Source organism: Clupea harengus, unplaced genomic scaffold (genome assembly GCF_900700415.2).
Source record: "Clupea harengus unplaced genomic scaffold, Ch_v2.0.2, whole genome shotgun sequence".
Lineage (NCBI taxonomy): Eukaryota > Metazoa > Chordata > Actinopteri > Clupeiformes > Clupeidae > Clupea > Clupea harengus.
The window spans coordinates 58,391-83,608 of NW_024879711.1; the positions used below are offsets into that span (position 1 = coordinate 58,391).

General features: G+C 46.0%; 1 protein-coding gene and 1 pseudogene across 1 annotated transcript; one reads left to right on the top strand and one right to left on the bottom strand.

The window, feature by feature from the left end:
- Positions 1-73: 73 nt before the first annotated feature.
- Positions 74-20,234, bottom strand: LOC122129950 (prostasin-like). The gene is made up of 8 exons (XM_042704686.1): positions 19,814-20,234; positions 13,404-13,424; positions 11,148-11,310; positions 9,479-9,744; positions 9,166-9,317; positions 2,383-2,653; positions 1,937-2,102; positions 74-146 (listed from the first exon to the last, which is right to left on the bottom strand). Exons 1-8 carry the CDS (start codon positions 20,232-20,234, stop codon positions 74-76), a joined length of 1,533 nt encoding a protein of 510 aa, XP_042560620.1.
- A 1,369-nt stretch (positions 20,235-21,603) lies between these two features.
- On the top strand, positions 21,604-24,829 carry LOC122129951 (annotated as a pseudogene).
- Positions 24,830-25,218: the final 389 nt, after the last annotated feature.

Sequence of the window (25,218 nt, forward strand, 5' to 3'; positions counted from 1 at the left end):
CCATCATGAAGTGCTTCGAGCGGCTGGTCAGAACCCACATCTGCTCTACCCTTCCGAACACCCTGGACCCCTTTCAGTTTGCATACCGCCCAAACAGATCTACAGATGATGCCATCGCCCTAACATCGCACACCACCCTCTCCCACCTGGAAAAGGGTGACACATATGTGAGGATGCTGTTTGTGGATTACAGCTCAGCATTCAACACTATTGTGCCTGCCAAGCTCGTCCCTAAGCTCAGGAGTCTGGGTCTTAAAACACCCCTGTGCAACTGGATCCTGGACTTCCTGACGAGCAGACCCCAGGTGGTGAGAATGGGCAAGCACACCTCCTCCTCACTGACCCTGAGTACCGGGGCCCCCCAGGGCTGCGTACTCAGTCCCCTCCTGTACTCCCTGTACACGCAGGACTGTGTGGCAACCAACATCATCCTGAAGTTTGCAGACGACACTACCATCCTGGGTCTCATCTCTAACAACGATGAGACCGCCTAGAGAGATGAGGTAAGGGGCTTGGCAGCATGGGGCCAAGACAACAACCTGTCTCTCAACGTCTGCAAAACCCTCTTACTGTCTTACACTTACTACATATATATGCACATATTTTGTAATTTAATTTAATATTCCTCACTTCACCTTGTACACTGCTGCTAGCCCTTCTTTTATTTTAAATTGTTGCTACTTGTAATATGTTATATGTTATAATTAGTGCTGTCAAACGATTAAAATATTTAATCGCGATTAATCGCATTTGTCATAGTTAGATCAAAATGAATCGCAATTAATCGCACATTTTTATCTATTCTAAATGTCCCTTCATTTAATTTTTTACATCATTTTTTTTTCATTTTAATGCTCTTATCAACATGGAAAAGTGGATTGGCTTGCTTTATGCAAATGTTTTATTTTATTGAAAAACAACATTGCCAAACAGGGCGGTACAAAATGTAATTATAAAGTGCACATTTCAGGTAAACAAGGACTCAGCCTATAGTGCAGTTAAACCATGGCTTAATATTTTCTTTTTTTCAAGTTTGCTGGGAACATAGCAGGCCTCTTATTTCAGAAACAACGAACCGTAACAGTTAGGTAACCAATAAAAGGTAAGCCTACTACTTCTTTGCTTTCAGCCAGCTACTCAAAAAGACAAGCCTGTTGATATTTTCAGACAACAGTGAAGCTCGCTTCTTTTGCACAACACAACTTTTAAAAGTGAACTTTCCATTCAGAAGCTTTTTATCATCCATTTCGCCGTATCGCGCTCACCATTCACTCAAACCGTAACGTTAGCCTACTACTATTGGCCGGCTTCCAAGCCCAAATGGCGTGCCTATTGTTTTGCTTCCGGTCTAGCTAGATCCGGCGTGGTGCTGTAGTTTTTCTAAGGTTACTAGTTGTTGCAACAGCATTTGAAAGAATCTACACAGTTTGCGAGGCCAAAAAGAACGTTAATCTAAAAAAAAAAAAGAATAATAATAATGTAAAATAAAAAAACGCTAATCTCGCGATAAAAAAATTGACGTAGTTAAAATGGGTTTGCGTTAACGCCATTAATAACGCGTTAAACTGACAGCCCTAGTTATAATGTTATATGTTTTTGTTATATGTTATATGTTATTTTTTTATCTTGTATGCCGTCTACTGCGTAGATGTTGGCTGCCAAGTCACAAGAATTTTGCTGCGCTGAAGCAACTTGCGACAATAAACACTTTGATTTGACTTGATTTAGTGCACTTAGCCACAGATAAGTGCAGTGAGTTTATGGGTGTGTGTGTGTGTGTGTGTGCATGCGTCTTGTGAAGCAAGGTTCAGTAAAGGGTTACCTAAAATACGGCATTATGTTTCTTAAAGAGTTACCCATGATGCACTGCGGTAGAGTTACGGAGCTACGGTGAGTGTGTTGGGTCAAAATACCCGCAAGAGCGCCTGAGTCTCACCTTGGGAAGCAGTCTGCGGCTGACATCACCCAGTCCTTGTTGATGAGGGACCCCCCGCAGAAGTGGCGGCCGCGGCTGCTGTGAAGGCTGGCCTGCCATGGCCACGCCCCCACAGGGGCGTCCTCTCCCCCCACTATGCGGGTGTTGAGAGGCGCTTGCCCACACACTGAAAGGAATCATAGGGTTACACACACACTGGTAGATAGACGCACGCACACACACAGTCACAAGTAGGACACACACACACACGTAGGACACACACATACACACACACACACAGGTAGGACACACACACACACACACAAACACAAACGCGCACAAGTTAGACACACACACTGGTAGACACACGCACACACACACTCACAGGTAGGACACACACACACACACACACACAAACAAAGTAGACTGGATTGATGGTGTTGTGGTTGTGTGGTGGTGTGACTTACGTGGCGGTGTGGTGGTGGCGGGGGTGGTGGTGGTGACAGCAGGCAGGCCGGTGCAGGTGGCACTCAGGTCTGCATCTGTCCCGGTGGAGGTGAAGGTGACGAAGCCCGGCTGGTCGCTGGTGATCTGGGTGTTGATCCAGCTCTGGTACTGAGAGACGCGTGCATACACTCCTGGGAACTCTGCCTGGGCGCAGCCGAAGCCGAAGCTCACAACACCCGCCTGGACCCACACAGAACCCTGCTTACTCACCATCGGACCGCCAGAATCGCCCTGAGAGACGGGTCAGAACAGACTGGTGTTACCATCCCATTATCTCAGAAACAGTCACATGCTCACCTGACACAGGTAAACCCTTACATGATCACCTGACCGGCAAATAGTCACATGACCACCTGACTGCTTACGGTTTTCTTCCTGTCTTCTCCAAGGGGACTCAGGCCCTGGGCTCTATAAATCACCTTGAGACAAATGTAATGTTTTCGTTCCTATATAAATTAAATTTAATTGAATAGTCACATGAACACCTGACAGAGTAAATAGTCACATGATCACCTGACAGAGGTAAATAGTCACATGATCACCTGTTACGATAGGCAAAGAGAGGGGCAATATCTAGACACAACTCTACCACTTTCACATCCCATACACCAGGGGGAGTGCCGGTTTACACAGGCTGCTCATTGGCTGAGTGAGATGAGCAACATGTGATAATGGCTCACCTGGGAGCACTCAGGAGAGCGGAGTGGAATTACGTAGTGGTGCAGAGAGAGACGGCCTTGCTCTCACGCCGTGACCTCACCTGCTGTGGAAGTTATTTGGCCTATCGGACATTTCTCTTGCGTTTGTTCTTTTGTTTCCTCCCTAATTGACCTCACCAACGCCTAGCGGCTACGACAGGGCTAGTCGGCGCAGGGCCATTCGCCTGGGCTGGCCAAGCGACGGGAAAGGTAAGCTGGCACATCCCTCTGGAACACCACCGGCACACATAGCGTCGAACATATCTCACTCACACGCCTATGCAACATGTATATATTAGGGGGTTCTCCGGTAGACAGCGGGATCCAGATCTAGCCTACCCCTAGACTACGGTGGGATCTGGGTGTGATAGCTGATATCAGGAGCCAAATGCCTGCGCTAAATGGAACTGAAGTTTCGAGATTGAAACCCTACGGACCCTATTCTCAGAAGCTCCGGACGCCACTTCCTGCTGCTAGAGTTGCTACCTACTGTGCTCTAGCCCCGGAACGCTGCTTATCTGCTTTTGTACTTAAGTATCCCAGTGACTGCGCCCACTACTACTAACTTTCACATTACATCGAGTCTGGGAATTCACTCCCCCCCTATTCTCTGTCACTCTTGGCTAACTGTCCTTAATTGGCTCCCACGGCCATGGCTTTTTTCTCTACCTCTATCTGCTGCCTGGAATGTAACATGTTTAGCGACTCCCCAACACCCTTCAATGGGCACAAAACTTGCAATAAGTGTAGGCTACTGGCAAGCCTGGAAGCGAGGATATCTGTAATTGAGTCGCGTCTCCTCAGCTTAGACCATATTACCTCGTTAGCCCTAACTAGCGAAACCCAGCATGTAGATGAAACTAAATGAACTACATTAACCAACGCCACTCCGCCTTCTAGCACACCCATTGTAACACCGCAGCTTAAATCCCAAGACAAATGGGTAACTGTAAAGCGAGGAAGTAGTAGAAAAAAAAAATCAATGTCCGTATCACACTCACATCCCATCTCAACTTCAAACCGTTTCTCCCCAATTAATATCACCGATGCTGATGATAAAGTTCTCGTAATTGGTGATTCCACCCTGAGACATATTAAACTCGCAACCCCGTCACAAACAGTGAGCTGTATATCCGGAGCTAGAGCAAATGATATCGAATCCCACTTAAAACTAATCGCCAAACGGAGATTCTCTAAAATTATTATTCACACAGGCGTAAACGATGTCCGCCTACGACAATCGGAAACCACCAAACTAAACTTTGCATCGCTACTCAATACCGCTACACAAATGGCAGACTCTGTAGTGTGTTCGGGCCCTATGCCCATAAACCGCGGTGACGAGATGTACAGCAGGCTATCCTCACTTAATAACTGGTTAGCAGAATGGTGCTCATACAATAACGTAGATTTCATAAATAACTGGCCAACTTTTTGGAGGAAGCCTGGGCTACTGCAGAAGGATGGCATCCACCCCTCCTGGGAGGGTGCTACACTCCTCTCTCAAAACTTAATACAACACCTAGCCCAAACCTGCTACTGACAACCCAAAATTAGCACTGGAAGGCAGACCACACTAACTTTGGCTGCACCAGTACACTCTTTGCCCATATTAAACCATATACAAACGGTATCTATACCCAGAACGTACAAACCCAACGCAAATCACACTAAAAGAAATATTAATCAGGATAATCTAATAAAGATACAAACTTTATCAGCACACAATGAAACTTGTACAATCCTAAAACTGGGCCTTATTAACATTCGGTCCTTAACATCAAAAGGTGCACTTATAAATGAGCTGATAACGGACAACAACATTCAAATACTTTTCCTAACTGAAACCTGGCTAAAACCAGATGAATTCCTAGCCTTAAATGAGTCCACCCCTCCAAGTCATGTTAACTGCCACATCCCCCGCAGCACAGGGCGTGGAGGTGGAGTAGCTACAATTTCCCTTGCTAACCTATGTATTTCCCCAAGACCTAAATTTAAATTTGCATCATTTGAAGTCCTAGTACTTCATCTTATGCATCCAATCTCAAAAGCCACTCAGCCGGTCACTCTTGTGACACTATATAGACCACCAGGCCCCTACACTGAATTTTTATCTGAATTTTCCGACTTCCTATCCGCCCTGGTTGTAAACTCTGATAAAATCCTCATAGTGGGAGATTTTAATATCCACATGGATAATGAAAATAATAGCCTTACAATTGCATTCCAATCACTAATAGACTCTATCGGGTTCTCCCAACACACCAACCCACCACCATAATCACACCATTGACCTTGTATTAACACATGGCCTAGAAATTGACCGCCCTCTAGTTCTACCCCAAAATACTGCCCTTTCAGATCACCACCTAATTACATTCAACATGAAATTAGATCTCCGTCCAACAACGGAATTAACCCACTTCTACAGCCGTTGTCTGTCCGACAGGACTACAGCAGAATTCATATCAAAACTACCAGTCGCTCTTGCCACAGCTCCTACCACTGGCAAAGTAAATGACGACCGCACACCCCCACCCCATATCGACCTACTAACGGATGGCGTCATACATGCGCTCCACTCAACCCTTGATGCTGTTGCGCCACTAAAAAAGAGAATAAGAAAACTGAAAAGACTGGCCCCATGGTACACTGATCAGACTCGTGCACTTAAACAAACCACATGAAAACTAGAAAAAAAATGGTACTCCACCAAACTTGAGGTATTCCACCTGGCATGGAAGGATAGTCTTCTAAGCTATAAACGAGTACTTTCTGAGGCGAAATCGGCTTACTACTCTTCACTGATTGATAATAATAAAAACAACCCCAAGTTCCTATTTAACACCATTTCTAGGCTAACAAAAAACCACAATACAATCGATCATTCTGTTCCCATAAGCTTTAGTGGTAATGATTTCATGACCTTTTTCAATAACAAAATTCTAACAATAAGAGAACAAATTCATAGTCTCCTCCCCCTCTATGACCTTACACCTCTTCCAAAATGCCCTATGGCTATGGCAACACCCCCTCAACCTGGTGCTCTCCTTGAATCCTTCGCACCCATTGACCTCCCTGAACTAAACTCCCTGATCCTCTCATCTAAATCATCGACGTGCCTACTAGACCCTATCCCCACAAAACTTCTTAAACATGCACTACCCTTATTAAGTGAGACATAACTTAATGTAATGAATAATTCACTAATTTCAGGATATGTCCCCAAATCATTCAAAATAGCAGTGATCAAACCATCTCTCAAAAAACCTAACCTTGATCCTGATAATCTAGCTAACTATAGACCCATATCCAATCTCCCCTTCTTGTCAAAAATACTTGAAAAAATAGTAGCTAAGCAACTTACTTCCTTTTTACACCAAAACAAAATCGAAGAAACCCTCCAATCTGGCTTTAGAGCCCACCACAGCACTGAAACGGCCTTAGTCAAAGTCCTGAATGACCTACTAATCGCATCCGACCATGGGTGCACCTCAATACTAGTTCTCCTAGACCTTAGTGCCGCCTTCGACACTATAGACCACCATATCCTATTACAGAGACTTGAACATCATGTTGGCATTAAAGGCTGTGCCCTATCCTGGTTTAGATCTTACCTCTCTGATCGGCATCAATTCGTTCAGGTCCATGAGAAGTCATCCAATCACACTAGAGTAAGCTACGGTGTTCCCCAAGGCTCTGTCCTCGGACCACTGCTCTTTTCCCTTTACATGCTACCCTTAGGTGCTGTCATAAGGAACCATGGCATTAACTTCCACTGCTATGCTGATGACACCCAACTCTACCTATCCATGAAACCTGATGAAATTGTACATTTACCCAAGATAGAAACTTGCCTGCAAGATGTAAAATCTTGGATGGCTAACAACTTCCTGCTCCTCAACTCTGATAAAACTGAGGTTATGCTTGTAGGCCCCGATCAATTGAGAATGACACTATCTAGCCATCTATCCACACTTGATGGCATCCCAACACCCAATACTAGCATCAAAAACCTTGGGGTAACTATCAACCAAGACCTTCTACTTGACTCACACATAAAACACATCTCAAAGACATCATTTTTCCATTTACGCAATATTGCCAAAATTAGAAAAGTCCTATCCCTCCAAGATGCAGAAAAACTAATCCACGCATTTATTACTTCCCGACTAGATTACTGCAATGCTCTCCTGTCCGGATGCAGCATCAACTCAATAAAGAGCCTCCAACTTATACAGAACGCTGCTGCCCGTACACTCACCAGAACTAAAAAATATGAGCACATCTCACCTGTACTTGCCTCTCTGCATTGGCTCCCTGTCAAAAGTAGAATTGATTTCAAAGTACTCCTGCTAACATACAAAGCCTAAATGACCTGGCTCCAAACTACCTTAAGGAATTAGTTGTCCCCTACTGCCCTCCAAGACCGCTCCGTTCCCAGAGTGCTGGCCTGCTTGTAATTCCAAGAATATCAAAAACCACAGTAGGAGGCAGAGCCTTTAGCTACCGAGCCCCCCTCCTCTGGAACAATCTCCCTGCCTCCATTCGAGATGCAGACACCCTACCGATATTCAAATCGAGACTAAAGACATTCCTCTTCAGTGCATCCTATAGCCATAAGTAACTGCGTCAACTAAGCCTAGGGGCTGAGCAGGGGCGAGAGACAACAAGGCCAATCCCGGCATGGAGGTTACCCTGCCCATTTTGGTGGCGCGCCTCTCATCCCTCACTCCTGTGATGCTTTTCCATAGGGCCACTTGGTAGATAGGTAAACAGATGCTAGTGTGAGACAAAATTAAAATAAAAATAAAAAATAGATACACACCCGCTCTGCCCTGTCCTGCTTAGTTGGGCCTGGGGGCTGAGCGGGTGAGAGAGACAATGCCTAACACGGCAGGGAGGCTGTCCTGCCAGACCCAGTGGCGCACCTCTTAGTTCTCTCAATCCTGTGATGCTTTTCATGGACCACTTGGTAGATAGGTAAACAGATGCTAGTGTAAGACAAAATTACATAAACCAAACAAATCTAAACACATGTAATACCCCCCTAATCAACTAAACTGGACTAAAATCTAAATAATGTGTTAAATAATATTCCCTTACACCTAGCCAGGCAGCCCCTCTCCCTCTCTCTCTCGCTCTCTCTCTCCCTCCCTCTCCTCTCATATCACATCGCTAATGCTTATAATAATACTGATAAAATGGCCATATTGCCTACTGTAAATCTACTACCCAAAGGTATCTCCTTATCTGGTTCTGAAATAAATGTCTACTAACAAAAATGTTCTCTCTCCCTTGTAGCATGTTCCAATTGCTGATGGAAGTGGAAACATTGCTCCTCACCCCCACTACTCCTCATCTACGCATATGGACAGCCAAACTCTACCCACTCTCTCTGTTCTTTTTCTTTTTCTCCTAATCCAGACTATCTTCGCTATGGGACGCTGCTGTAATCTCTCCACCCGGTCTACCCGTAGAAACCCTCTGCCAATTGCACCCACCGCCACCGCACTGCCGTACACTTACTCTACCTCATACCCTATGCTAGCATTTATATACAATATATAATATTGCCACCATCAACATGTTTCTCTGTTCCTACTCCCCTTACCCCTGTAACAGTAAACCTTTAAGCACAGTGTATACCCACTAAACTGGTCTTGTTTGTATCATGTATTTACCACCGGATGTCTGTATATATATTATGTACACCTACCAAATGCAGGATATGTACAACACCTGTTGTTTCCCATCCCCTTCTGCCACACAACCCTCCCCCCATCCCCCCTTCCTATCTCTACCCGGCCGACCTCAAGCAGATGGGTTCCCCCTTATGTGCCGTGGTTCTGCTTAAGGTTCCTTCCTGACTAACAGGGAGTTTTTTCTTGCCCGTGTTGCCAATGTGCTTGCACTAAGGGGGTTCAGGCTCTGGGCTCTGTAAAGCGAATTGTATTGTTATGGCGCTATATAAATAAAATTGAATTGAATTGAATTGAAAATTCCCTAATAATCACCTGACAGAGTAAATAGTCACATGATCACCTGGCAGGAGTCCTTGCCCCCCTCGTCCCTCCCGGCACAGATCATGTTGTCGGTGATGGTGACGCCTCTCGGGTTGTACTTGCAGAAACAGTTCCTGTTCCCCGTCACCGGCACATCCACTTCCTGAAGGGTCTGTGGGGAGGGGAGGGGCACTAGGAGAGACAGGAGACAATCAGGTTAAGTTTCAGAGAGTGTGTGTGTGTGCGTGAGTGTGTGAGTGTGAGTGTGAGTGTGTGAGTGAGTGAGTGAGTGAGTGAGTGTGTGTGTGTGTGTGTGTGTGTGTGTGTGTGAGTGTGAGTGTGCGTGTGTTCACCTCCTGATCTGATGGTGCCCCAGCCTGTCACCCAGCTGGTGGTGCCCCGGTTGAAGGTGCTGTTGGCTGCTGCCAGGCAGATGGGGCGGATGAAGTTGGTGAAGGTGACGGAGGAGGAGAGGCGGAGGAGGACGATGTCATTATCGCTGGTGTCGCTGTTGTAATCGGGATGTCTGATGATCCGAGAGACGGTCCTGGAAACCTCGTTGGAGTTGCTGCCCTCCTGATTCTGCCGCCCCAGGTAGACAACCAGGCCGGAGGGGGTGCTGCAGAGAGAGACGAGGAGACAAACTTTACCTGTAACTGTAGGTACACACACACACACACACACACACACACACACGCTCCACTTGTAACGTGGGAGGTGGGCGCTAAGTTAAAACACATGGGTGCACACATACACACACACACACACACAGACACACACACACACACACGCTTCACTTGTAACGTGGGAGGTGGACGTTAAGTTAAAACACATGGGTGCACACACACACACACACACACACACACACACACACACATGGGTGCTAGGTATGGGGCTGTGAGGCTGGAGGCCATACACACACACACACACACACACACACCACACACATACTGACACACACTCACACACACACACACACACACACCACACACATACTGACACACACACACACACCACACACATACTGACACACACACACACACAGGCATCTCTAGAGATGCATCTCCTCTTCAGGAATTAATTTAGGAATTTCATCTTCAGATGAGTGCAGTGAGTTTATATGCTAGTGCACATGGGTGCACACACACACACACACTGACACACACTGACACACACACACAAACACACACACACACACACACACACTGACACACACACACACACACACACTGACACACACTGACACACACTGACACACACACACACACACACGGGCATCTCTAGGGATGCATCTCCTCTTCAGGAATTAATTTAGGAATTTCATCTTCAGATTACTGCAGTGAGTTTCTATGCTAGTGCACATAGCCACAGTGAGTTTATATTACCGGTAATTGCCATGACAGCTCCCCGAATTTGATATACCATGACAGGCTAATGTCACATGTCATTAAGCTGTCATAGCACCATACAATCAGTGATTAAGGTAAAATGATGCTGTTACATCAGTAGAAACTGATATGACATCTGTGTGTGTGTGTGTCTGTGTGTGTGTGTATGTGTGTGTGTGCGTGTGTGTGTGTGTCAGTGTGTGTCAGTGTGTGTGTGTGTGTGTGTGCGTGTGGTTGAGGTAAAATAATGCCGTTACATCAGTAGAAACTGATATGACATCTGTGTGTGTGTGTGTGCATCTTGAAGCAAGGTTCAGTAAAGTGTTACCCATGATGCTGTGCGGTAGAGTTACGGAGCTACGGTGAGCGCTATGGGCCAAAATACCCGCAAGAGCGCCTGAGTCTCACCTTGGGAAGCAGTGTGCTGCAGTCATCACCCAGTCCTTGTTGATGAGGGACCCCCCGCACACACTCACACACTCACACACACTCACACACTCACACACTCTCTAGGAACCTCACCTGGAGAAGCAGTGTGCGGCTGACATCACCCAGTCCTTGTTGATGAGGGACCCCCCGCACACACTCACACACACACACACTCACACACTCACACACTCTCTAGGAACCTCACCTTGGGAAGCAGTGTGCTGCAGTCATCACCCAGTCCTTGTTGATGAGGGACCCCCCGCAGAAGTGGCGGCCTCTACTGTGAAGGCTGGCCTGCCATGGCCACGCCCCCACAGGGGCGTCCTCTCCCCCCACTATGCGGGTGTTGAGGGGGGGTCGCCCACACACTGAAGGGAATCATAGGGGTCAGGGGTCAAGTGTGTGTGTGTGTGTGTGTGTGTGTGTGTGTGTGTGTTGAGTGGGGGTTGCCCACACACTGAAGGGAATCATAGGGGTCAGGCACCTTACACAGGTACGCGATGGAATGCGTTGATCCAACGGATGGCGGAGGAGGAGTCTGGCGCATGGGGTTGTGTTGATACCAGAGACGTTATAGTGAGATTGACAGGTCAACAAACCAATCACGCCACTAGCAAGCTGTTTACCTTGTGAGTAGTAGCATGCTAACATTAGATAGGTTACTCAGACACCTCGCAAATCCTATCAGACGTATTTTTCAGTTACAATAAAGGGGTTTTTACATTGTACAGTGTCTATTTTTTTTTTTTGAGCTTCCTGCTCTTGACGTGAGCATAAACGGGTTCTGATTGGCTAGCGCCTGTGCTGTCAGTTATGCATGAAAGGCAATTTGATTGGCTGACGCATGCATTGCCTCTCGAAAAGTTGAAAATTTTTCAACTGTTGCCGCAAGCTACGCATGAAACGCAATGCAACGGAACCCAATGGAGCTGTCTTACTCTTATTTTTGTATCCTTTAGTTTATTTAAATTCTTTATCAGGGACGTGCACAGGAATTTTGAAGGGCTGTCATGGAAAAAGGTGTCCGGGTGCCAAAAGGGGTCCAGGTGATGTAATACTGGCTTTCGAACAACTCTTGAGTGACAGTTGCTATACCAACGCTAGCATTACGTCACCCGGACACTTTTTTGGAAGTGACAGACTTGCGCTGCATTAAATACCTCAATAACGTGATTTACCCCAGAGCATCTCACATTATACTTTGCTACCTGAGACCAGCTTGCCTGTATTTTACCTGTAATAAACCAAGCAAAACAACCATGTGCTTGATGTTTGACTGTGTTAGGAAAGCTGTTGACTCGCTAGTTTGTTATAGTATCAAAGTAATCACATTTTAACAGGTTTCGCCGCTAGCATCTTGTTCAATCAATTCCTCCGTTGTGTAGCTTTAAGAAAGTCCTCAATGTGTTGTGATTATTAGACATATCTGACGGCACCCACGATTACATTTTCACAAAACAGGGAATTGTTTGCAGCACCTTTAACTATAGAGCTCATCGGAGGAATTGCTAATCGCTAATGAGATGCTAGCGGCGAACAATTGCTAATTGCTAACGAGATGCTAGCGGCGAAACCTGTTGCAATCTGCTTACTTACAGGATACCGGCAGGCAGGTGTAGCTAAAACGGAATACTTCCTAGTTAAGGCACAATATTAAGCGACTAAAAAGTAGCTGATTGCTTTCGAACGACTCTTGAGACTCTCTGACTGATACAGTCAGTTACGTAGTGTCCGGATACTTTTTGGCTAACGGTCAGAGAGCCTCGAGTCGTTCAGAAGCCATCAGCTACTTTTTAGTCGCTTAATATTGTGCCTAACTATGAAGTATTCCGTTTTAGCTACACCTGCCTGCCGGTAATATTGTGCCTAAACGGACACTACGTAACCCAGACACTTTTTGGCTATCAGTCAGAGAGCCTCAAGAAAGCTACTTTTTAAAGTAAGCAAGTAGGTTTAGCCGCTAGCATCTCGTTAGTGATTAGCAATTCCTCCGTTGTGCGACAATATTAAGCAACTAAAAAGTAGCTGATGGCTTTCGAACGACTCTTGAGACTCTCTGACTGATAGCCAAAAGGCGTCCGGGTTACGTAATGTCCGGGTGACGTAATGCTAGCGTTGGTATAGCAACTGTCACTCAAGAGTCATTCGAAAGCCAATATAAACCTTTTGCCATGACAGAGCCACAATTCAGTTCGGCAAAGGATGACATCACCCCATTCAAAGTGAATCGGATCAACGCTTTCCAACGGCTACGTGTGATAGGGCCGTTAGGGTGTGCATGAGTGGGTGTGTCTGTGTGTGCATGTGTGTGTGTGTGTGCATGTATGTGTGTGTGTGCATGTATGTGTGTGTGTGTGTGTGTGCATGTGTGTGTGTGCATGTATGTGTGTGTGTGTGTGTGTGCATGTATGTATGTGTGTGCGTGCGCATGTGTGTGTGTGTGATGAAGGAGGGGACTCACCATCCAGCTGTGAGAGGGATCCTTAAAGACAGAGAGGTAAGAGCTCAGGATCAGTCATGAGATCAATATTACAATTAATAATCAATATTACACACTATTACGATAATCAATATTACACACTATTACAATTAATAATCAATATTACACACTATTACAATAATCATAAAATATTACACTCAGATTCAGTCAATCAGTCAATGTTATTAGAATTAGAGCTTTTGGTTCACAAGGTTACAGCAAACTTAAGCCCTGTCTACACTAACCCGGTAAATATAAATACTAATACTCGCAATAAAAAAGATCTCCGTCCACACTACCGTTTTCATATCATTTTCCGAATGTTTGCCGTCCACACTAACACATTGAAATTACAATTGTTGTCATGGTTACGCCACTCCTGCCCTGCAAGCTACCCCAGTGCCATGGCAACTGAACGTCAGGGTATCTAAAAATCCTCTGTTTCTCCTGTCCAAACTACAACATTGCTGTCAAGTTGTTTCCAATTGTATACATCCAAAAGAAAAAGTGACATTCAACCGAGCTCACACCAGGATGACCGGCTCAGGCCCCCCCGCAATCTGAACCATTAACCATCTTAGAAGATGTTGTCCAACAAACACTGGTTTCTGAACAGGTGGAGGGTTTGGAGGGGGGTATCGATACCGCTGAGCCCTCTATTCAAAGTATGTATGGTTTGGTACCCCGTTGTGAACTTAAATGGACAATGGACAGCATTATTATATGCCGATATTAAATGATATATCAAATATAAACATTTCAACAAATAATATTTCTGTTATTTTATCACCCAAAATCCTGATGTTCGTGTTTTTTTTTTTATCTCAATTGCGTAAAATTTCTCGCACGCACATAGTTTTCATTTAGCAGCTGACATGTCATGCTAAAACACCTCTTGTTTCGTTACAGACTGGTTTATGAGGCGGACAATTCTCACGCCAATTAAAGACGCGCTCTCGTTAGGCAGTTTTTGTAAATCCCACGGAATACATAATTAGGCGCACTTTACACATCTCCTCCCATCTTTTTGCGGTTGACCCCCATTTTCCTTCCCTCCCATTTATGCATATGTAGACGGGAAGCGCAACTTGCCTCTATCCGCTTCAGCAGCAGGGGAATCTGCGATTTCACCCAAGTGCGCCGTGTTTGTAAATACGGTTCCATGTCTTTACCCGCATATTGCGAAGAAATTACACCTCGAGTGGGCGCAATTCTGTTTGTAAATCTGGCCCTCAGTGTGTTGCTCAAGGACACTTTGACACTTTGACAGGAGGAGTCGGGATCGAATTAGCAACCCCCCGATTACTAAACGACTCCTCTACCTCCTGAACCACTGTCACCCAATGTCATCTGAGTCGTCTACAAGCCAAACTGAGCTGCTACTGATCTAGAAACAGTTCATAGTGTGTGTGTGTGTGTGTGTGTGTACCCGGTGAGGTGGTGTGTGTGTGTGTGTGTGTGTGTGTACCCGGTGAGGTGGTGTGTGTGTGTGTGTGTGTGTGTGTGTGTGTGTCTGTGTGTGTATGTCTGTGTCTGTGTGTGTGTCTGTGTGTGTGTGTGTGTCTGTGTGTATGTGTCTGTGTGTGTGTGTGTGTGTGTGTGTGTGTATCAGTGTGTTTACATGATGGTATAATTCAAATCTTTGCTTAGTCGGACTATGCTATCTTTTGGGGCAAGTGTTATTATCCCAATATACATGGCAGTGAATAAATCGAATCATTGGCCGAAAGCATGTCATATCCGATACGATAGGTGGCGCTGTTTTCATTACAACTAGTGGTGATACAGCCATTTCCGCTTGACCTCTTCACCACTACCAACAACAACAACAGTTGATTGAGCATGAATCGCGTCTGTTCATCGGTCCAGAAAATGCGTGTTGCCTCTTGGGTTGTCCATCGCGTTGTTTGTTTGTTTGTTTGTTTCTGCTGGGCCGACGTGTTTATAAGTTACATTATTCAAAGGTGAAAGATAAAAGGCGAGAGAAATGCACGCACATTCACACACATACACACGCGCAAATAATGGGTTACATAACGCATTGCCCTTCTGCAAGTTGCATCAAATTGTTTTAGTACTTCTTCGCTGTCGATTTCCAAATCTGTGTGAATATTCATGAGAGCAAGTCCAGTCAGTCTTTTGTCAGTCATCGTACTTCGTAGATATGTCTTAAGACGCCTCATTGTATTGAATGACCGCTCAGCAGACGCTGTGGAAACGGGCATCGTTGTTGTCCATAAAGGAAGGTATTGCGCTCCACCTGTCACGTCTCTGTCTTTAGAGGGCAGGCAAAATTTAGAAATATTTTAAGTGGCAAAAAACACACACAGCATTTCGTTTGCACAGCAGAGCAGAGACGCTCCCCGGGCTATCACGCTTATAACTTTTCCTAGGCAATATTTGTTAACTTAGCCTACTCTGGTTTTGAATATGGGGTAGGCTACCACTCATGCGAAGGAAATCACCGGCAGATTGTCGCAGGACATTGCGCAGATCTTCTCAAGCACTGACAAAGCATGCATGCATTGGCAATCATACAAATATTATTGTATCATCGCGATCAGGGGCGGTTTTAGGCACGGGCGAACCGGGCAGCCGCCCGGGGCGGCACTTTTTCATAAGACGTGGGGAACGAGCACTTAAAAAAAAAATCTTCTGGGCCGCGAAGCGGTTTTCTATTATCTATCATATCACTGTATGGGGATTTAGCAAATTGGCGCCCCCTGCAGCTGCAGGCGCCTCTGCTCGCTAAGAATGTGCCGTGGACAGATCCTGAGTGAGAAGGGAGAAGGGGGAAGGGGAGGGGGCGCGGGGGACAGTTCACCTCTGGGTCTCCCAAATGGAACGAACAAGGGGGGGAACGGGGGATCCTCGACTTTCTTCCAAATAACGCACATTCATAACATTATAATTACAGGCCTATAATTCCTGCACGTTTTTGTTTTTCTGAATTGTGTGAAATGGCTAATACAAATAGGTAATACAGAACGATTATGTGGTCACCAAGGGCAAGGCGAATTGGTGGAAGGAGACCACTGACTGCTTCAACTTATCCAACTGGTGAAGATAGTAGTTAGCAGAGTATAGATAGATAGATAGATAGATAGATAGATACTTTATTTATCCAGAGGGAAATTGAATACATCTTTTACAGAGTAGTCTATTACATTGTGTTTTCAGTCAAGTGTAACTCCTATTAAGGCAACGAGCTAATGTTGAGCACCAACATAATTGTTTGCTAGCTAGCGTTAGCTAGCTGATTTGACCATAGGGTATGAACATGTTCATTCATCTGACACTAGGCTAAAGTGTTAGCGAAATCCCGCTAGCCACAACTAACAGAATATGATAGATAGATGGATACTTTATTAATCCCGAAGGAAATTTGGGTCATCCAGTAGCTTATACACTTAACTTAACTCACAACATACATACACAAATCACAGTAGAATCACAGTAGAAAAACAATACACATAGGGAGAACATGTTCACAGGGAGTGGGGTGTATACAGATATTATACAGATATTACAGTGTGCAAAAATTGGTTGTGTCAGTGTTGATGTTAACGAGGAAAGTAGTGCAAAGAGTGCAGAGAGATAGTGTTCATGTTCTTGTGTGGATAGTGCAAGGATTGAGGTACTTGTGCTTGTGTGTTGTTGAGATAGTGCAAAGTTGATATAAATAGATACAGTCTGTGCAATGGGCTAGTATCGCCAGTAAAAGAGTAAAAAGATAAAAGATGGACAGTGGGATGGAAAAATTAAGAGCTGAGAAGAGGAGGGGAGACTGAGGTAGACTCATGCAGAGAAGTCCATCTTCCTCCCCCTCCCCTTCTTCGTGGCGTTGAAGAGTTGTATTGCCCTGGGGACAAAGGACTTTCTCAGCCTGTCCGATGAGCATGACAGTGACAGGAGGTCTGCACTGAACATGCTCCTCTGTCCGTTAGAGTACTGTTGTAGTGGGTGGTGGTCATTGTCCAAGATGGTCAGCAGGCCTACTCAATGTCCTTTCTCCGCCACTGATGTTAGGCAGTCCAGTTCCATTGCCAACAACAGCTCCTGCCTTTCTCACCAGCCTGTTCTAGTCGCCCGCATCCCTCTTCTTCATGCTGCCTCCCCAGCACACCACAGCATAAAAAAGGACACTGGCAACAACAGACTGGTAAAACATGCGCAGGAGTTTGTTGCAGACATTGAAAGACCTCAGCCTCCTCAGGAAGTAGAGCCGGCTCTGACCCTTCTTATAGATGGCATCTATGTTGGCTGACCAGTCCAGTTTACTGTCCAGATGAACTCCTAAGTACTTGTAGGTTTTGACCACCTCCACACTGACACCCCCGATGGAGACTGGTAGCAGAGGAGGCTGAGACCTCCTAAAATCCACCACCATCTCCTTGGTCTTGGTGGCGTTCAGCTGCAGGTGGTTATGCCTACACCACTGCACAAAGTTGTCCACCAGGCTCCTGTACTCACCCTCCTGTCCATCCCTGATACATCCCACAACAGCAGAGTCATCAGAGAACTTCTGGATGTGGCACGACTCCGTGTTGTAGGTGAAGTCTGATGTGTACAGGGTAAACAGGACAGGTGAGAGCACAGTCCCCTGTGGAGCGCCGGTGCTGCACAACACAGTCTCAGATACGCAGTCTTTCAGCCTGACAAACTGTGGTCTCTCCATCAGGTAGTCAGTGATCCAGGATACCAGGTGGGCGTTCACACCCATCTGCACGAGCTTGTCACTCAGTCGGAGGGGCTGGATGGTGTTGAAGGCACTGGAGAAATCAAATAACATGATTCTCACAGCACCTTTCCCCTTGTCCAGATAAGAGTGAGCCCTGTGCATTAGGTAGACGATGGCATCTTCCACGCCCACCTTCTCCTGGTAGGCAAACTGCAGCGGGTCAAGTGGATGGCGTAACTGAGGTCTGAGGTTGTGAAGCAGCAGTCGTTCCATGGTCTTAGATATGTGTGATGTAAGAGCGACTGGCCTGAAGTCATTCAGCTCACTGGGGTGCAGCTTCTTCGGGATGGGGATGAGGCAGGAAGTTTTCCACAGAGCAGGCACCTTCCCCAGTTGGAGGCTCAGGTTGAAGAGATGCTGCAGAGGCTCACCCAGTTCCACAGCGCATGCCTTGAGGAGTCTTGGACAGACTCCATCGGGGCCGGCTGCTTTCCTGGGGCGCAGTCTCCTCAGCTCTCCTGTGACCTGATCCGCCGTGGGGGGGAGGGGGGAGCTCTGTGTGGTCGCCTGGGGGAGGGGTGCAGCTGTGTAGAGTGGCAGAGGGCTGGAAGCTGGAGGGAGTGGGGCCACACTGGCTGTGGTCAGAGCAGGGGGAGGGGTGGGGTGGTTGTGGCATGCAGAGAGCAGTTAGCAGCTGATGGGGGGGATGCAGGAATAGGTGTTAGACAGTCATTAACACCTGGAGCTGTGTTGTCAAACCTGTTGTAGAAGTGGTTAAACTGGTTTGCCCTCACCACATCCCCCTCAACAGTGCTGCTGCTCTTCTTGCAGCCTGTGATGGTTTTCATTCCATCCCACACCTCTCTCATGTTGTTTTCCTGCAGCTTCTGCTCCACCTTCCTTCTGTATGAGTCCTTTGCCTCTTTAAGCAAGGTTTTCAACTCTCCCTGTACGCGCTTCCGCTCTGTCTGGTCCCCCTCTTTGAATGCCCTCTTTTTCATGTTGAGGAGGTGTTTAACATTAGAGGTAATCCAGGGCTTGTTGTTAGGGAAGCAGCGCACTGTTTTAGTGGGAGCGACAATGTCCATACAGAAGTTCAGGTAGTCAGTAGTGCAGTGTGTGACCCCTTCAATGTCCTCTCCAAAAGAGTCCTGCAGCACACTCCAGTCAGTTGACTCAAAGCAGTCCCTGAGGGCATCCTCTGCCTCAGGAGTCCATTTCCTGAAGGAGCGCGTGGTGGTTGGTTGCCTGCGCACTTTTGGTGTGTATTTGGGTTGTAGGAAAACCAGATTGTGATCTGATTTCCCTAAGGGAGGAAGTGGTGTGGCTTTGTATGCATCCCTCACGTTAGCATACATTAGGTCAATTGTCCTGTTCTTTCTTGTTGGGCAAGACACAAACTGGTGAAAAGCAGGCAGAGTTGAGTCCAGGGTTACATGATTAAAGTCCCCCGAAATTGCAATGAAGGCTTTAGGATGTTGAGTTTGGAGCCCAGTGATAACGAAGTAGATGGTGTCGCACGCGACTTCGACCGTAGCTCGTGGAGGGATGTAAACACAAACAACAATGGCGTGCGAGAATTCCCTAGGCATGTAATACGGACGGAGGCTAACGGCTAACACTTCGATGTCTGGGCAACAGATGGTCTCTTTAACAGTCACATGCCCTGGGTTGCACCACCTAATGTTGACATAAAGTGCAAGCCCCCCACCTTTCCGTTTGCCACTTAGCTTAAGGTCTCTGTCCGCTCTCACCGTAGTAAAGCCGGGTAGCTCCACGTTGAGGTCCGGAATGTTGCTGGTTAGCCAGGTTTCCGTGAGGCACAGTAAGCTGCACTCTCTGTACAACTTCACGTTCATCACCAAGGCTGCCAGCTCATCTGTCTTGTTGGCCAACGAGTTTACATTCCCCATCACAAACGAAGGAATAGCTGGTTTGAACCTCCACCGCTTCTGCAGGCGCCTAGCCTTCACCAACGCCCCAGCTCTGCTTCCACGGTAGCGTCTCACCAGCTCCTCCGGTATGGGGTAAACTTTGCCGGCATGATTTCTTGTCCGCAGTGCGAACAGCTGATCCCTCGTGTAAACAAAGTACTGACTGCCCTGTTGCAGTCGATTCGTAAGTGTATCCATAGGATATAAAGATATCTACACAGTGTCTATGAAAAGCAAAGATAACAGCATACAGAGTATTAGTATACTCTTAATAATGAACAGGTCGATAGCTAGCTGGTTAGACCATAGATTTCCTTTTGACACAACTATACTAGCAGGCGTTAGCGCCGGATGAAGTAGTTTACATGCCCTCTTGATCCCATTCCCACCACATTTTTTAAGAACATCTTTAACTCTGTGTCTAAGGACAGCCTAGCCATTGTAAGCTGTTCCCTGCTTACAAGCATTTTGCCATCAGAACTTAAAACTGCCCTGGTGAGACCCCTGAAGAAAAGCCATTTAGACTCCTCAGTCCCTTGCAATTTTAGACCCATCTCCAACCTTCCCTTTCTAAGCAAATTGCAAAATAAGCAAACAATTGTCTTTAAACAGTTAAATAATTTCCTAGATGCTAACTGTGCCTTTGACACTTTCCAATCTAGTTCCAATCATAGCCCAGAAAAGGCATTAGTCAAGGTTGTAAATTACCTCAGGATTAATGCTGACTCCAAAAAACTATATGTCCTGGCCCTTCTGGATCTGAGCGCAGCCTTTGACACTGTCGATCATGATATCCTTATTGATAAACTTGAACATTTTTGTATGACCTGTGGGGTCCCTCAAGGATCCATTTTAGGGCCCTTACTTTTCAGTCTATACATGTCACCCCTTGGTAGTGTTATTAAGGAGACACAACATCAATTACCATAGCTGTGCATATGACACCCAGCTCTATATTTCTGTAACACCCAACAACTACAGCTATATTGGTTGCTTGGTAAATTGCATTTCTGATATAAATGTATAGATGTTACAAAACTTTCTCTAGCTCAACCAAGATAAAACAGAGGTATTAGTCATTGGTGAAAAAGCCGAAAGAGAGAAACTATCTGCACATTTAAAAACAAAAAGCCATTAGTCAATTACAAACAATACAGAATGCAGCAGCACGAGTCCTCACTAAAACAAGACGGAGGGCGCACATCACACCAGTATTCAAATCACTGCACTGGTTACCTGTTAGTTTTTCAATAGATTTCAAGATTCTCTTACTAGTTTATAAATCACTCCATAGTCATGCACCTGAAATATATAACAGACATGCTCTCAAGGTACACACCCAGTACATCCCTGAGGTCTTCTGGCATTGAACTCCTAACAGTTCCAAAAGCCAGGACAAAGAGACATGAGGAAAGCAGCTTTTAGTTTCTATGCCCTCAGCCTTTGGAATGCTCTGCTGGAATATCTAAGAATGGCTGGAAACGGTGGAAACTTTTAAACATGCACTTAAGACATACCTCTTTAATCTCGCCTGCATGTTAGCCAGTGCTCTACAGTCCCTCGAGAGATGAGAGAATACGTCTGGGGTCTGCCCATCATCTTTGCAAGTCCTCGATATATGGGGCTGTCGGGGAACTTTTAAGAAAGCTCTTTGAGGAGTTACCTGGACAGGTGTTGCGTCCAACCCCAGACGTGCCAAAGCCATCTTTATAGCAGGCCTGACTAACCTCTGGATAGTCTCTGAGCCCTCCGGTGACCTGTGGCTCATTTCCTGGAAGTTGGGGTCAGAGGAGTGGGAGCTCTCATCTGTGTCTGTTTTTGGACATCAACTTTACCCTTTTTTTGCATGTAACTACTCCTCATGAATGTTTGGAATGCAATGTTTACTACCATGCATAAAGTCAGCTGTAAGTTTGTAATTGGCATTAACGGTTATTTGACCGGTCAGTATGATTTGCTTTCTAGAACACGTATGACCGCTGTCCCCTGGAGCTCGTTCGCTGCATCAAGCACATCCTGTGCACGGAGGAGAGACTGGTGCAGGCTACTAATAATGTGAGTAAGAGTGGCACATACATGTATGCACATGCATTCAACACACTAATGCATTGGTTACACAGTACATTCACACATTGTTAACCACTCAGTTGCATGCAGAGTAGGACTTGAGCCGTGAGCGAATAATGTATATGTAATGCAGAAAAATATTTTTTTTAAATGTTTATGTTCTCATACGTTCAGCACACACATTCTGCTAATGCATATACATACATATACACACACACACACACACACACGTCTGTATGTACCATACGGCGCAGAGGCATGCATCATCCTTACAATCATTATATCATTCTGAGCTCCTCACTACAAGTAGCTTTCTGTGTGAAACCTCGTGGTTGATCTGGGCCTGTGTTGCTCTTCCTCTGTCTGGTTAGGTGAACTCTAGCAGGGGTGGGGTGGTGGACAGCACATCTCAAAAGTACCAGCAGATCAACCAGACGTTTGAGGAGTTGCGTGTGATGACTCAGGACACGGAGAACGAGCTGCGCAAGCTTCAGCACAGCCAGGAGTACTTCATCATTCAGTACCAAGAGAGCCTGCGGATACAGGGTAACACGCACATGCATATATAGTCACATTTCAATGAACTCACTGGTTGCAAAATGATCCACCATTTTCAAATTTGAGCTCTATCCCTGTTCCATCTGTCTGTCTCTCATTTACCCTGCTCCACTCCACTCTCTCTCTCCAGCTCAGCTGACTAATCTGTCCACCCTCAACCCGGCTGAGCGCGTGCAGAGAGAGACGACCCTGCAGAGCAAGCGCACCACGCTGGAAGGCTGGCTCACGCGCGAGGCCAACACGCTGCAGAAGTTCCGACAGGTACGGCACGCCTGTCACACACGCCTGTCACACACGCAGACAAGCACATCATCACAGAGACTTGCCTGAGCAGAGGTAAGGGTGGAGTTCAGTTTCAAAGAGATACTGTAATTCCGATGACTCCCTTTGTCTGTCTTAGGACCTGGCTGAGAAGCAGCAGAACACGCTGGCTCTGTTACGGAAACAGCAGACGGTGGTTCTAGACGACGAGCTGATTCAGTGGAAGAGACGTCAGCAGCTTGCCGGGAACGGCGGACCTGCAGAGGGCGGACTGATGTACTGCAGTCCTGGTATGCAGACAGACATGTGGGCACAAGATGCATGTTCTTAGCAAAGCAGTGTTTGCTTTTCCACAGTCTCGTATGCACATAGGAATAGATTGGCCAACCATGGTCCATATTGAAGTGATAAATGAATTTAGATGCAGATTGATATAAGGAGATGAAAACGTATTCAATTTAATTATGTTGTCGGTAATTTAATGTCTGTGTGTGTGAATGGCTCGGTGTGTGTGTAGGTGTGAGAAGCTTGCTGACATGATCTGGCAGAATCGTCAGCAAATCCGGCGGGTGGAGCATCTGACCCAGCAGCTACCCATCCCAGGGCCCACTGAGGACCTCCTCAAGGAACTCAACGCCACCATCACTGACATCATATCCGCTTTAGTCACCAGGTGTGTGTGTGTGTGTGTGTGTGTGTGTGTGCGTGTGTGCGTGTGCGTGCGTGTGTGTGTGCATGGCCATATTTATAGTCTCAGGTTTCATTGTCCATCTCTACATTTACATTTAGTCATTTAGCAGACGCTTTTATCCAAAGCGACTTACAAGGATGTATTCACATTTTTTTTTTACACTGATGGCACACTGCACATCAGGAGCAATTAGGGGTTCAGTGTCTTGCTCAAGGACGCTTCGACAGGGAATCGAACTAACAACCTTCTGATTACTAAACGACTTCTCTACCTCCTGTACCACTGCCGCCCCATATCATGTTCGTAAAATGTGTATTTTGGCTTCAGCTGTTGCAGGAACAGAACAGACTAACAGTAGCAGTTGTTTGGTTCTAAGTTGGATGTGCATGTGTGTCTGCAGCACCTTCATCATAGAGAAGCAGCCTCCTCAGGTCCTGAAGACTCAGACCAAGTTTGCAGCCACAGTGCGGCTGCTGGTGGGGGGCAAACTCAACGTGCACATGAACCCCCCGCAGGTCAAGGCCACCATCATCAATGAGCAGCAGGCCAAAGCTCTGCTCAAGAACGAGAGCACCAGAAAGTGAGCTCATGCATACTCTGACCTATTGTATTGACTCCTGAATTGCTCAGTGTTGCTTAATAAGTCATACAGATCTGATGGAGCCAGGATGCGGGTTGTTATCAATTGAACTGCACTATAGCTGCTGCTTATGCCCAACATTTTCAGTTATTTAATAAAGACTAGTTATACAATCATCTATTTAAAGCTTTTAAAGCAGTTGGATTTTGTGTGTTCTGTAGTGATGATGGTAAGCAGCTCCCCATGCCTTTTTTGTTTAGATGTATAGTCAGCCTATAGAGAACTTAACCTTGTGTAAGTTCTCTACAGGCCTTACACATGTGCAGGTCTTTATTCTGTGAGTTCATTCACAACCTCTTATCCTGTTTTATGTCTGCACAACCCACATGAAAAACCAGCAGGATCTGTCTGACAAGTTTTTTTTTAATAGTCCCTGACTTCCAAGAAAAATTCTAAGATGGCTGCAGCAGCTAAATCAAAGCTCTCTACCATATGGTGTAGCTTAGGGTCTTTTTTCTGTAAACAAAAGCGCATCATGTGTGTTTCAGTGACAGCAGTGGGGAGATCCTGAATAATAACTGTGTGATGGAGTACCACCAGACCACAGGCACCCTCAGCGCACACTTCAGAAACATGGTAAGCTGTCCAAGTGAACCTCCGCCCGAATCGTACGATTCCTCTTTCCAGAATTCCCTTATTACTACTTTCCTCTTGGAAGCTCATTGATGAGCAACTCTGAATATACAACATCAATATACAGTGGGGAAAATAAGTATTTGAACCCCCGCCGATTTCGCAAGTTTGGCCACTTGCAAAGAAATGTGTGATCTTTAATTGTAATAGTAGGTGTATTTTAACAGTGAGAAACAGAATATCAACAAAAAAATCCAGAAAACTGCATTTTATAACATTTATGACTTAATTTGCATTTGATGCAGAAAATAAGTATTTGAAACCCTAGCAAAACATGACTTAGTACTTGGTGGAATAACCCTTGTTGGCAAGCACAGACGTCAGACTTTTCT

Bases quoted from the DNA above. Each gene is read 5' to 3' on its own strand.
- LOC122129950 (XM_042704686.1), bottom strand. From the start codon at position 20,234: ATGGATACACTTACGAATCGACTGCAACAGGGCAGTCAGTACTTTGTT. The intron at 9,318-9,478 runs GTGAACACACGC...TGTCTCTCCTAG, and splicing joins GGGCACCATCAGATCAGGAG to TGCCCCTCCCCTCCCCACAG. The intron at 147-1,936 runs GTGAGACTCAGG...ACCCTTTTCCAG, and splicing joins GCCGCAGACTGCTTCCCAAG to GTGGGAGAGGGTGGTGTGCG.